Source organism: Capricornis sumatraensis, chromosome 1, assembly GCF_032405125.1.
Source record: "Capricornis sumatraensis isolate serow.1 chromosome 1, serow.2, whole genome shotgun sequence".
Classification (NCBI taxonomy): domain Eukaryota; kingdom Metazoa; phylum Chordata; class Mammalia; order Artiodactyla; family Bovidae; genus Capricornis; species Capricornis sumatraensis.
This window is the reverse complement of record NC_091069.1, coordinates 68,357,567-68,371,681: the sequence shown is the minus strand read 5'-3', so window position 1 is coordinate 68,371,681 and position 14,115 is coordinate 68,357,567. Positions and strand designations below refer to the sequence as shown.

General features: G+C 36.2%; 2 protein-coding genes across 4 annotated transcripts in view; one reads left to right on the top strand and one right to left on the bottom strand.

Moving 5' to 3' along the window:
- The window catches only part of CFAP36 (cilia and flagella associated protein 36), a 30,098-nt gene extending 26,793 nt beyond the window's left edge, over window positions 1-3,305 (top strand). The window contains exons 8-10 of the mRNA XM_068977407.1: window positions 2,213-2,352; window positions 2,544-2,693; window positions 3,159-3,305. Of these exons, the coding sequence (XP_068833508.1) occupies window positions 2,213-2,352; window positions 2,544-2,693; window positions 3,159-3,260 (392 nt within the window). The 3' untranslated portion in view covers window positions 3,261-3,305. The remainder of the gene's footprint in view (window positions 1-2,212; window positions 2,353-2,543; window positions 2,694-3,158) is intronic.
- A 1,290-nt stretch (window positions 3,306-4,595) lies between these two features.
- PPP4R3B (protein phosphatase 4 regulatory subunit 3B) overlaps window positions 4,596-14,115 on the bottom strand; it is a 52,880-nt gene continuing 43,360 nt past the window's right edge. For all 3 annotated transcript variants that reach the window (XM_068979943.1, XM_068979948.1, XM_068979956.1), the window contains 2 exons: window positions 13,028-13,230; window positions 4,596-7,033 (listed from right to left, as the gene is read on the bottom strand). In XM_068979943.1, the coding sequence (XP_068836044.1) occupies window positions 6,938-7,033; window positions 13,028-13,230 (299 nt within the window). In that variant the 3' untranslated portion in view covers window positions 4,596-6,937. The remainder of the gene's footprint in view (window positions 7,034-13,027; window positions 13,231-14,115) is intronic.

The window sequence follows — 14,115 nt, the reverse complement described above, 5'->3', positions numbered from 1 at the left end:
TTGGTGGCTCAGATGGTAAAGAATCTTCTACAATGTGGGAGACCTGGGTTTGATCCCTGGGTCAGGAAGATCCCTTGGAGAAGGGAATGGCAACCCATTGCAGTACACTTGCCTGGAGAATTCCATAGACAGAGGACTGGCGAGCTACAGTCCATGGGGTCGCAGAGTCACACATGACTGAGCGACTGATACACACAAGTACATGTACTGTTCAAATCTCATGTCTGACATAATTTGAATATATTTGCTTATCAGACTATTAAGCTATAGAAAACTTAATTTCAGACCATTTGTATCTCAGTTATTAACAGAGAAACAATGGAAGGTAATTTTAAAAGTAATGACTTTAAGTTATAAAAACTGTTCTATTTTTAAAAATGAGTATATCTGATATTCCAGGCAATCACTTCATACAAAGTGATTGATAGGAGCCCAAGAGAAAGGCCTAACGTGGGAGGAATCATACAGGTGTTTGGCTTCCTGCTTATCCCATTGCCCACATCTTTCCTTGGTTCCTGCTGCTGCTACTGCTGTTGCTGCTAAGTCGCTTCATTCGTGTCCGACTCTGTGCGACCCCATAGACAGCAGCCCACCAGGCTCTGCTGTCCCTGGGATACTCCAGGCAAGAACACTGGAGTGGGTTGCCATTTCCTTCTCCTGCTAGAAATGGGTGACTTCTGTTTTTCGGTAGATTCAGGGTTGCCAGTGATCAGTTGATCTTCCTTTAAGCTAGCTGGCTTTTCGAGTCTCCATGCATAGAAATTAGACAAGCTGAGTATTTTGGTCTCAGGCATTTTTTCCTCTAGGTTCAAGTTAGAATATAAAATATGTTCATGACAACAAACTGAAGGCAGGAACTGTCCAGAACAAGTACATGAATATAAATGCTTATGTGCCTGGAATCTACCCCATCCCACCCCACGCACCCAGCTCTGCGGTTCAAGTCCATCTCTGCTTAAAGTCACCATCATATGAATGGCATTTTAACTTTGCATATTTTGACCAAGTTGTTGAATAAAGCTTATCTTCATTTCTGTTATAGTCAGTCCTGTAGTTTCCTGTATAGGTTGGTTGGAGTGTTAACGGCAGCCTCATCTCTTTCATGGAAACTTCCCTTTCAGTCCAAGAGCCTGAAGAACTTTGCCTCTAACCTCCTTGGCCCTACAGTCAGTCTGCTCACCCCATGCTAAACAGTGGTCCTTGGGCAAATTTCTTGCTCATGCAAAGTTCTATTTCTGGTTTTACTGTGCTGGCAAGATTTTTAATCGTTTAGAGACATGTATATCATGTTCTCCCGTCATGCCTTTAGTTCTTGGCATCATTTTTATGTGAGTCTTTGCTCTCACTTGCTGTCTTTCATAGTCCATGTATTATAGTGAAAATGTTTTGTTTTTAAAATCTCCACCTTATAATAAAAAATGGCTCAGAAAAGCAATTAGCATGTTAATCCAGTCTCTTGGCACAGTTACCAGATAATTGGAAGGTGTTGAGTGCTCATATTATATCTGCTTCCAAATTCTACTTTAAAATCTTTATATTTTCTTAATGTTATTAGGTTTATAGTTATCTTTAGGATGTACTTACACCTTATTGATACTACTTGTAGCTTTATATTAATTGTTCTGCAAATATAAGGTCACTTTAACAGTTTTTGCCTGCAGGCCAAAGTTTGAAAGACAGTTACACTGTTAGTAAGGGATTTTAGTGCACTTTATTCGGCAGGTTATTTCTGACTCTTTGCAATCCCATGGACTGTAGCTCGCCAGGCTCCTCTGTTCGTAATATTTCCCAGGCAGGAATACTGGAATGGGTTGCCATTTCTTTCTCCAGGGAATCTTCCTGAACCAGGGATCAAACCCCGCATCTCCTGTATTGGCAGGTGGATTCTTTACCTGGCTTGTCTGGCAACCTTGTATTACAATAGTTCTGATCTTTAGACAAGAATTATATCTTTTTGTAGCTATAGTACCAAACAGCAGGAGCTTGGTATTTGTCAAAATGCCAACAAGAAACCATAGTTAAAGCTCCTTGAGGCCCGAGACCATGTTTATTTGTTTTCACCCAGTGCCTAGCACAACAGAAGCACTGAACCAATGCTTGTGAGTGAATGAGAGAAAAACCCAAGTATTATTAACATTAGCTCATTTTGGTAAATCTAGCATAACTTAATATTTCTTGTAATATTCTAATTGGTCTCTCTAATTACTGCCAGAAGTTAAAGTGCATTTTGCTAATCAATCAGTCCAACCTTTGACAAGAAAGCTGGAAATGTTGCCTGAAACTTCTTCCCTCCCACAAAAAGGCCTGAAGATTCCTGGCTTCGAACATGCAAGCATGGAGGGACCAATAGCAGTAAGTGAAAACATTATTTTTTAAGAACTATGAGCAAATGACCAAGTACTAGAAACATTGTAAATGGCCATAGACACCCAGCTTTTGTTATGGTCTTGGACTCAAGCTTCTAATTTGATCAGTCAGTGGGTATCTGTGCCACTTATTATGCAATCTTGAATTTAAACAGTTCCTGCTCTCATTTGACCCAGACTTTATCAACACTTCGAACAGAAGAGCTCCGCCAGCGGGAACGCTATCTAAAACAGAAGAGAGATAAGTTGATATCCATGAGGAAGGACATGAAAACTAAGCAGAATCAAACTTCGGAGCAGAAAGGAAAACCTGCTGGGGAGGTGGAGGTATGGCCAGCTCTAGTATATGAAAATTTGCACATCTGTGGGTGGGATTCTCAGAGTGTGTGCTCTTGTAGATGCATTCATAAGTCTCCCTGACAGTGTAGCACTGCTACACTGAGAAAAGTCTTTTCTCAGCAGTGAAAGGGTTGATAGGGTTTTGTGAGGTAGAAATTATAGCAACTTTATGATTTACTTGCCCTGCTTTGAACACTGAAGGGTCAGCTAAAGTTTTACCTAAGCCTTTTGAAATACTTTATCATAGAACAGCATCAGTACCCTAGCCACTACCTCTAAAAGGCTTCCCTAAGAGATTTTTACAAAGAAGAAATTTAGGGAACTCAGCCCATGTGTGGCTTTTTTTCCTTTAGTTCACTGAATGCTCTATTTGTTCAAGGCAGTATGCTAGGAATTTTAGACAAATGAACCCATCTTCTGCTGTAGCCAATATTTTTCTTTTTTTTTTTTAAGGAAATGACAGAGAAACCAGAAATGACAGCAGAGGAGAAGCAAACATTACTAAAGAGGAGATTGCTTGCAGAGAAACTTAAAGAAGAAGTTATTAATAAGTAAATTTAAGAACAATTTAGCAAGCAGTTTAAAGTTTCTTAAAAATAAATTATTTAATCCTTAAACTGAACCTGTATATAAACTGATTACTTTTATTAAACTCTTCAGGTATAGGGCAGTGGGTTACTTATGTGGACCAGTTGAATACAAATTTCTGAATAATATTCTCTTGTGGAGAGAAGGTATAGAAAGCTAAGTGATAGTGCATTCATTCGTTCATTATTTGTTTGTGCTAATAATAAGCATTGTGCTGCATGCTAGGGATACAGTGATCAAGTAAATTGACAGGGTCCCTGCTTTCATGTGGCCAGTGTTAGATGGGAAGAGTGCAGTGTTATAAACAGGATCCTGCAGTCAATGAGAAGAGAAGGTTAGCATATGAATTGGAGATAGGTGAGGTACTGATTTGCAAGGCCTGTAGGGAATGTGAGTTTTAAACATTTTATAATGGTAGTGGGAAGTCACAGAAATTTTAAAGCAGGGAAGTTTCATGATCAAAATGTCCATTTTAAAAAGGTGTGTAGTTGCAGTGTGGTGATTGGGTGAGTTAAGAGTAGGTGTGGGTGAACAGGTATAGGGTAGTCAATGTAATGCAATAGTGGTTCTCTGGCAGAATTTAGCACCCTGCATTGAGGCAGGAGCAAATGGGACTTCAAAAATAGATGTGGGAGATGTTCAAAATATTCAGTTACCCTTTTTAGAAAAGCAACATTAAAACAGATAAAGGAACAATCGCTTGAGCCTTCTTGAGGGGGAATTCTGCCATGGGTGTAGAGTCTTCTGTGTTTGAAGTGATCCTGGGGTGGTGTGTAGTCCATTTGCTAAAAGGTAACACAAAACAGTAGGAGAAACCTTCCTTTCAGAAAGTGTATTTTGTGTCATCCATAAGCACCTTCTTTTCTGGTTACAGGCCATTCCCAAGGTTTAATTTATAATTCCATTTAATCTCCTTATGTCTATAGTTTTAAGCTTTTAAAAAAGGATTCTAACACTTCCCTGGTGGTCCACTGGAAAGACTCCACGCTTCCAATACAGGGGGTGTGGGTCCCATCCCCAGTCAGGGAACTAAGTAAGATCCCACATGCCCAAAGGCATGCCCCCTCCCCCCAAAACCCACCCCAAACGGGATACCAAAATTACCTTAGTTCCAACCTTCAGTATGCAGAGAAAACCCAGCCTTACTTTATATTTGTCACATTTTCATCGCTTACATGGACAAGTGGAAAACTAGTGATTGAAACACAGAAATTTATTTCATGAAGCTTTTTATTAAAAATAGGTTTTATATTGCATACATGTTTACAGATAACTATTTTAAGAGAACCTCAGGCATACAAATGTGGGCTCTGGCTTGCTTCACTGAGTGAAGATAAAAAATCTCGATCTGCCTGAGGGTAGTCATTTAGGACAGCAGCTAACATATGTCATCTTAAGTTATTCTTTCAAGCGATATTTTTAAGTCTTGCTCTCATTTCACTGTGGCTGAGCATCTGTACCATGGAAAGTGTTTTCCTGTAATTCAAGAAAATATTCACAATTATGCTATAAGAAAAGGTTCCTATGATAATAATGCTTCACATGTTTCACCTGTGGCAGTTCTTCAGAAAGAAAAACTTCCTAAGATAAAGATAAAACTTACTGCTGGAACTCAAAGTTACTTTACCAGGAAGAGTCAAGAGTAGAAAGGGAAATGTTTTAAGGCTGGGCTTCTTAGATTCTAAGAGGAAATTTAACAAGAACTAAGAGGGAAGGGGCTTGATAAAACTTGCTTGAAAGAAAATGTTTTCCTGTAGTAATTTTACTGATTTATCCTGAGTCACTTGACTGATATGAGGTGGAGTTTCCATTATTTGCACCTTTAATCAAAGAGGAGCTACTGCCCCCATGCTGTGATCCTTCGGTGCTAGGACTTTAGGACTCAAGGCATACCTTCTCTTAGTATCAGCGATATTTAATGTGAGGTTGGCCTTTGTTTGTTTAGAATTCTTTCATTCAGATTGGTGTTATGACACAGTGGTCTATAATAAATATCTATGGAAAACATACTGGCTTTTAAAAAATACTGTAAAATGAACATAACTCAAAATGGAGTTTACTTATACTTACAACAAACCAAACAAAAGCAACAACCATAGAATTACAGGGTCACATTTTAATTCCTGAATTTTACAGGTCAGCATTAATATCACCACATGTATACAAATGGTGTAAAACAAGTACAGTGGTATTTTTAATACAAAATAAACATCTGTTTTATGGAAAAACTATACTTCATATCTACACAACAGCCCATCCTCCAAACAATAGCCAAAATTAAAATTAACTACAAAATCTCCAAAACAGGGGAAACTGCTTCAGTTTAAGCTATTCCAGGAAAAATGGACCCATAACACATTACAAGGGTGATCTGAAGACTGTAGCTGGAATGACTAATTTTAGTCTTTTTTTTTTCCCCAATGTATTAATAGTTTGGGGGATGTTTTTCTCACTTCAGCATGATCTCAGATCACAGATGAGCAAACTAACATTAAAATATTTAGTTAACTCGCTGTTCTAAAAATAAAACCTCTTAACTGTTTGCCTCAGTTTATTATTTTAAATTCATTTTCGTACATGGAATGTGCTTTTATTCTTTAAAAAAAAAAAGCAGCTTTCATATTACACCCTTGTCTATGGAAAAGCTTCAGGTGCTGCATACTGACTGACACTGAAGTAACTTCTTGGACCAAAATGGCCTGTAGATATTAAATGCCACTTAATTCAGCACTATTCTTTGTATGTTAGTCTTTATAAATTACACCTTAAAACTTGCCTGCAGGTCTGCAGAGAAAACTTTACTAATGAAGTAGAAAGTGACTTTAAAGTATCTTCCACAAAAGATTGTACTGGTAGGTAGTTGAAAACGTTCTGTTCAGTATACTCCCGTTTCTAGAGAAAATCACTTTGGAATACTACTGTACTGATTCTTGGCATCTGTTATCTCTAGAAGTGCTGATTTTAAAGTTATAGTAACAAAACTGTCCATTTTAATCCAGCTTGTTTCCATCAAAATACACACAAATTTCCTGATGGAGAAAACTCAACATGTGCTGTAAGACAGGGTGTATTTCCCTCCAACTACCAACAGGGCTGAATTTCTGTTAGATCTTCAAAGAAATGGTCCCAACAGCTTAACTTCATTTTTTAATGATAGTTGAATGTTTTCCATAAAAGTTAGAGGCAACTGATTAAAAGAACAACATGGCCAGCACCATTATACAAGTAATGTTATTGGGTTTGCAACTGAAGTTTTAGAATTGTTTCTAGATCAGAAACCCCCCTGGAGCAACCCTGCATTAATACCACCTTACCAAGTTTATCCCTTCCCTAAACCATCCCCAAACCAGAGAGTTTTCTTGCTGAGAAGCTACCTCCCAGGTTACTTTTTTTTTTTGACATCCTGAAGAGCAAACCTCTTAATTACTAGCAAGCGATCAAGTTCCTGGGAAGCCTGTTTTTGTGTTTTTTTTTTTTTTTTTTTTTAACAGAACTAAACTCTCCTAGCTGATACTGAGTGTCTTTTGCTATTTCTTGTATACTTATAAGTTCAAGTGAGAAAGCTTTCTGATTCAGATTTTCAGCTCATTGAACAGTTGCAGCATTTTTGTTCAACCACATGTTGAGGGGCCCCAGTAAATATTTTATGAGCCAAGACGAGGTCTTTTCCTGGGAGATGTTTCTTCCTCTTCCTCTTCCTCTTCATCATCTGGATAATCCACTAAACCAACCAAACTTCCCTAGTGAAGAATAAAAAAAAATTTTAACATATGTAACTAAAAAATCATTTTTCTAAACTAATCACATATCTGAAACATTATTTCTGAGTTTGATAAAGGAACTGCTTGATATTATGACTACTTAGTACAACTGGTGGCAGTCTTAAATTAGCCTCAACTTAGGACAGGCAGCCAGTGACAAGGAGTCTCCTTTTAGTCTCTGTTCCGCATGCATGTATTTCATCAGTACATACATCATTGTTTTTGTTCTGCTTTTGAAAAATACTTTAAAATGGCTGACATAATAAACACATGAAATGGTTTCTAAAAACTAATGACTAAAAAATTGAGGGCTAGCTCTCTCTAGCCAAAAGAAAAGGATGCGGTATTTCAGGCGTTGGACCTTTCATGAGTAATGGACCCCTTTGAAAATTCTATTAAAGCTCTGGATACTTTACCCAGAAAATTATATGTCCTCAGGTATGCATTAGTATGAGCCAACCCCATGAAATTTATACACTACATCTAGTTTAAACCCTTAAGATTTCTATTGGATAAGCAAATACAACAGAAATAAAGTCATATTTCAAACTTAAGTACCTTATCCAGGCATCTGGCATTAACACTATACCAGAATATAACTGAAGCACTGCAACATTAATCAACAAAGGGCTCTGAGCAGCTAGAAACAGTTATCAGAAAGTCTGTGAACAAGATAAAACTTACATAAGTGAGCATCTTTCTGCTGCTTTCTCAGCTTGATAACACAGGAGAAGCAAGAAGCAGTATGGCTAAATTTAACTTATAAAGCCCTTGGTACAGTGCTTGGTATGTAGTTACTATTTGCTAATTGATATCAGCTACATCATTATTTGTTATTTGGTTTCTAGTTGGAGGAGTGGAGGTAAGAGGGAGAAGACCTAATTACAGTACAAAAGGCACCAGTCTGATAGTCACAGGAATGACAGCAAATGAAAGTTTTAATTCTGCTTTTAATCCTATGTATCACAAGGTACACACATTTCAGTTCCAAAAGGTTAACAATGATTTTTGGCGTAAGATCAATATTCTGTCTAAAACACTCAGCTACACAATTTTTCAATTTTATCTCTTATCTATACATATACACACCATAAACTCATTATACATTTAAAAATCATATTTAGCATACAGAAAGAATAAAAATACAAAATAAGAAATATTGGAAGTAAAAGGAACTATAAATCCACAGATGCATACTGTGAAGAATTTGATAGGTTCCACTTTTCATATACAACTATAAATGTTGTTTTTAAATAAATATCAGCTTTCAATGTTAGTTCACAAAGTTCTATATCATTCTTTTAAACTCTAGTATTCCATGGTACGGATACATCACCAAAGTTAAATTCCTTGTTGGATTGCTTTCCCAGGATTATACTCTCTTGAAAATTTTTTGTTTCTGACAATATATCAACAAAGACCAAAAAGGAATTGAGAAAACAGCAGATGAAAAATGTCAAGGCATTTTTGGAAAAAGACATCAGAGAGGCAAAACAACTCATTTTTAATAGAGAACAAAGTCAAGAAAGAAGTATTTCAGGAGAACACAGAAATGAGAAGGAAGCAATCCCAGAAAAGAGTAGACAGAGTACCAAAATACTAGGGAAAGCAGGAAGATAGTTAATGGTCGAGTCAGTGAAACAGACAACTGAGTCCTCAATTCTATAATTCATTCCCCTACTGCATGCCCACCCCCACCATGAGATCTCCCACCAGGAGATTCCAGCTCGCCCACCAACAACAACCATAAGGAAGAGGAGCCAGAAAGGTTCTGCATTTCAGGACTTCGGACACAGTGAAGGGCAGGTAGGGTAAGGTGCCAGGGTGAAAAGGGACAAATAATTTTTTTTACATAAACATGTTTTAAACGAAATCAGAATGTTTACTAATACTATATACAAAAATAAACTCGAAATGGATTAAAGACTTAAATGTAAGGCCAAATACTATAAAACTCCTAGATAAAAACAAAGGCAGAATATTCTATGACATTATTTTTGTGGATCAGTTTCCTAAAACAAAGCAAAAATAGACAAATGGGACCTAATTAAACTTAAAAGCTTTTGCAAAGCAAAGATGAAAAGACAACTTAATGAATGGGAGAAAATATTTGTAAATGATATATATGACCAGTAAGGGGTTAAAATCCAAAATTAATAAATTGTTCAAGGCAACATAAAAAAAAACCCTATTAAAAATTGCGCAGAAGATTTAAATAGACACTTCTGCAAAGAAGACATACAAATGGCCAACAAGCACATGAAAAGATGCTCAATGTTGTACGGAGGGGTTCCTTAAAAAACTAGTTACCATATGATACAGTAATCTCACTCCTAGGCATATATTCTGACAAAACTATAATTCAAAAAGATCCCTGCACCCCAATGTTCAGCACAGTTTACAATAGGCAAGACATGGAAGCAACCTAAGCATCCATCAACGGATGACTGGATAAAGAAGATGTGGTATACATACACAGTGGAATATTAATCAGCTATAAAAAAGAATGAAATAATGCCATTTGCAGCAACATGGATAGACCCACCCCACTCCAGTACTCTCGCCTGGAAAATCCCATGGACAGAGGAGCCTGGTAGGCTACAGTCCATGGGGTCGCGAAGAGTCGGACATGACTGAGCAACTTCACTTTCACTTTTCACTTTCATGTATTGGAGAAGGAAATGGCAATCCACTCCAGTGTTCTTGCCTGGAGAATCCCAGGGACAGGGGAGCCTGGTGGGCTGCCGTCTATGGGGTCGCACAGAGTCGGACACGACTGAAGTGACTTAGCAGTAGCAGAGATTATCATATGCAGTGAAATGAGAAAAACAAACATGGTATTGCTTATACATGGAATCTAGAAAGAATGATACAAATGAACTTATTTACAAAACAGAGACAGACTCACAGACATAGAAAATAAAATTATGATTACCAAAGGGGAAAGGGAGGAGGGAGAGGATAAATTAGAGGAGTTTGGGATTAGCATATACACAACACTATATGTGAAACATAACCAACAAGGACCTCCTGTATAGCACAGGGAGCATATTCAATATCTTGTGATAACCTATAATGGAAACAATCTAAGAAAGAACTTATCTATCTCTGAATCAATTTTCTGGACACTTGAAAAACAATGATGGTGAAAATGGTTAAAGGACCATTGGTGATAAAGAACTTGCCTTCACTTAGAAATGTGGTCAGTTTATTGAAAAAAGGTTGAGAGCCAATATAGCTAGTGCTTTACTCTGTGAGCTCCTATCTTGCTTAATATCAGATTTTTGTGATAGTCTTGAGTGACTGAACAATTAATTTTTTTTCTAAGAACAATTGCTATTTTTCTACCTGTTCCCCCTAAAAATGTAGATCAAATGTATTTGGCAATCTGCCGTTAGTGTCATAAGGGTGAAATAAGCATTTGTGCTTGCACTTGATTTTGCTTGTTCATAAATAAAAAATTATCTGGAAGGATAATAAACTGAAAACTCAGGGAGACAACCCAGCGAACAGAACCATTTAAAAAAATGAGTAAATGGAGAGAAAAATTATGAATATTATCAGATAAATTAACAAGGCACGATATCCAAACAGAAAGCTATAGTAAAAGAATATAAAGTGTCCCAAAACTAAAGGTCATGACATAATTGAGAAAGTCCAAAGTATTTCATTTTTAAGTTTCAGAATACAGGGATAAAACCCCAAATGCTTCCAAGAAAGACAAATTAAATTCACACACAAAGAATTAGGAATAAGAATGTCTCTGGATTTCTTGGCAGCAATATCTTCAAATTTTTGGAAGAAAATTATTTCTAATTTGGTTCCTTCTACATTCAGTTAAACTGTCAATCAAGTATGGGGATACAATAATGACATCTTCCTACATGCCAGGTCTTATACTTCATCTCTCATGGAATCCTTTTCTCAGGAAACAGAGAGGGTACGCCCCAATAAAATGAAATGGAAAATCAAGAATGAGAACAGAGACTTGACATCCAGGCAACAGTCAATGTAAGAAAAAAAGAAAGGCAAAAGAAGTATTAGGGTGATGGCAGAAGCAGCCTTAAGATAACAGTTGTGCAGCAAGTCTAGAGAGCAAGCAATTCAGGCTGGGATGAGATGGGAGTCTTCAAGAGAGACATCTCCAAGGAAGAGACTATGTGGAAACTAACTTGAGAGGTACTGAAAGAATGAGTAAGAGGCACATAACTGTTGCAATGAATGAAAAAATGGTGGCAATTAAATTATTTTAAAAAGGAAGTTACAAAGCAAAATACACTATAGAAAAAAAGAGCAGGAAAAAAATCAATGAATAAAAATATGTACATTGTTATAGCTCTAAGATTACCAAATATTATTTTAACCAAAAATTGTGATACAGAGAATAGTAAGGGTGAGGATGTGGTAAGGAGTGGTAAAATTACGGCAGTATAAGCACACTGTTTAGAAATAGAAGAAACAGGTATTAACAGAAGAGATCCAAGCTTTCTCTGTGGAGAGGAAACGAGGACTGTTTTTTCCCCAATAATTTTAATACTATTTGCTTTTTAAAAGCAAGTACATGTATTAGACTTAAAAAAAAAAAAGCTGGTATATATTGAGTTGTGCCAAATAGTGTTCTAAACTCTTTACATTTATCAAATAATTTAATCTTCACAACAAACTGATAAAGGAGGTACTGATTTATTCCTATTTAAAATGAGAAAACTAAAGCCTGGAGAGATTAACCAGCTAAAAAGAGGCAGAGTCAAGATCTGAATCCAAACAATATAATATTCTTAATACAGTGTCACAATATTACACTAAATTGTCCTATCAAAAAAATGAAAACTTAATTCTTGTTCCATAACATAAACTGTGTTTTACTAAACAGAAGAATCCCACTGAAAATGCTATTTCTGTGATATTTAGTCAAGAACCCACCTTACTACAAATCTCAAGAAAGATTCTACATTTTGTAAAAAAAAAAATTAATAAATAAACTCAGACTTGTATTTTGTGTTTAAAACGAGCTTGATTTCAGTTACGTTTTTGACTATGGCCTTCTCTTGTCCTTCTACCCTTATACTGAAGTTGTCCTATATTTATGCCTTTTTAAGCCACTCCTTTTTGGGGAAAAGGATATTTTTACATATAATGATAACGTAAAGGAAATAAAAACATTTTATATACAAGTTAAACTATTTTACATAAAAAAGGTAACCATTGGGAAATACATTTGCTCTGTGAATAATAAAAAGGTTATTAATAATATTCTTAAAGACTCACTCAACTAAAATAACAAACCAATTTTAAAAAGGCAAGACTATGAAGAGACAATTAACAGAAGAGCAAATCAAAAAGGCTAATATTCAACTTTACTAGTAACAAAAGACACAACTGGGGAATGAGATATATATTAATACTGTTTCCGATACTGAATGAGTAAAGATTAAAAATCATTATAATAACACTGCCAAAGTGGCAGTGAGCCAAGCACACTCATACAATGCTTATGGTAACTAACTGGTATAGTCTTTCTGGAGAGGAATTTGACAATATGTTCGAAAACATTTTTACTCATCTATCCAAGAAAATAATTTAAAACGTAAGAGCAGCAGTAGTCAGTGAAATATCCGAATCGACTTATGTGCTCCAAAGTACTGGTCGGGGGAGAGCATGCTTACAAATACTATGATACAGCTAAATAAAATGAAATTCTAGTCATCAACAATGTTTTAATAACAGAAAAATTCTTGTAACAAATAAAAGCAGGATACAAAACTGTGCTTATACAAAGATAGTAACTGTGTCGGATAAACCCCCCAACAAGAGCAGGCAGTCGGACATTAGCAGTCATTTTCTTGTGACTGTGTGCAACTTTGTTTCTTCTTTTAAATTATTTTTATTATCCAATTTTTCTTCAGGAAACATAAAATAATTTTACAGATGAAAACAGCAAAGTTTGTTTGTGTGTAGAGCAGTTTCACATACCTTGGTGGCTGTTACAGATGTGGCCAAGTTTGTAGTTTTGGAAGAGGATCCATTAGAACTTGCTGGTGGTGTCTGAGCCACTACAGATTTGCTGTTTGTACTGTTTGTTCCATTAGCAGCACTGGTGGAGTGGGAGAAAGTAAATTTGAAGCCACCAGAAGATGTCCTTTTAGGAAGGTTTTCCTTATCTTCACTTTCCTTTGCTAAAGCAAACATAAATATTTGAATCTTTGTTGGTAAATATTGCTAAGTCAAAGCATCTGAAAAGAACAAATAATTTAATTCTTTTGCTTTTTTGTAAGAACTAAGAGGGCAAAGCATGATGAGTAAGTACAGTGATACGTCTTCATTAGCTGTCATCTTAGAAATCCCGGGGTTAGAAAAGACCTTAACAATCAGGTGACTGATTAGCCACCCTACCCTAGAATTCTCCACTGCTCTATCTAGGACCCTTCCAAGGTCTCACTTGCTGTCTCTCTCTCTCTTTTTTTATTGTTTCTCTAAAGTGTCCACTCACTGAATCTACACTTTCATACTCATGAAAACCTAATAATCTCTCTCACAAGTCAAAAATGCCTAAAGAAAATGATTATGATCATGCTTATTTATTTTCTGAATATTTCAGGTTCCTTTATCTGTTTCCTTTATGACAAGGGTGTCTACTATCTTTTAACATCTGGCTGCTACTATTTTTATATATGATTCTTATGCAGTACTTCAGGTATTGCCTCACTGCCTCTCTTGACAGTAGTCAGGGCAGTGGGTGTAATGAGTAAAAAAAATTTGGCTACCAAAAGGTACCTGTTTCTTAGGACATTTTCACAGGTTATTTGCTCCCCTAGGCTGAAGTAAACAGAACCTAGCAGTAAGTAGAAAATGAGTGAGGCTAGTAAGAAGAGTTTCAAGGAAAATGTAGTAAGAAATTAATGAAACACTAACTCCTGAGAAATGCCTTAAGAAAAATCTAACGTTTAAAATCACAAACTTACATAAAGCCTAGGAAGTGCTTTTGCCCTTCAAGATATAAATTTTTTGAAACATTTAAATGATATATGCAGTAAGGTACTAATAGTGGTAATTTCTCATGT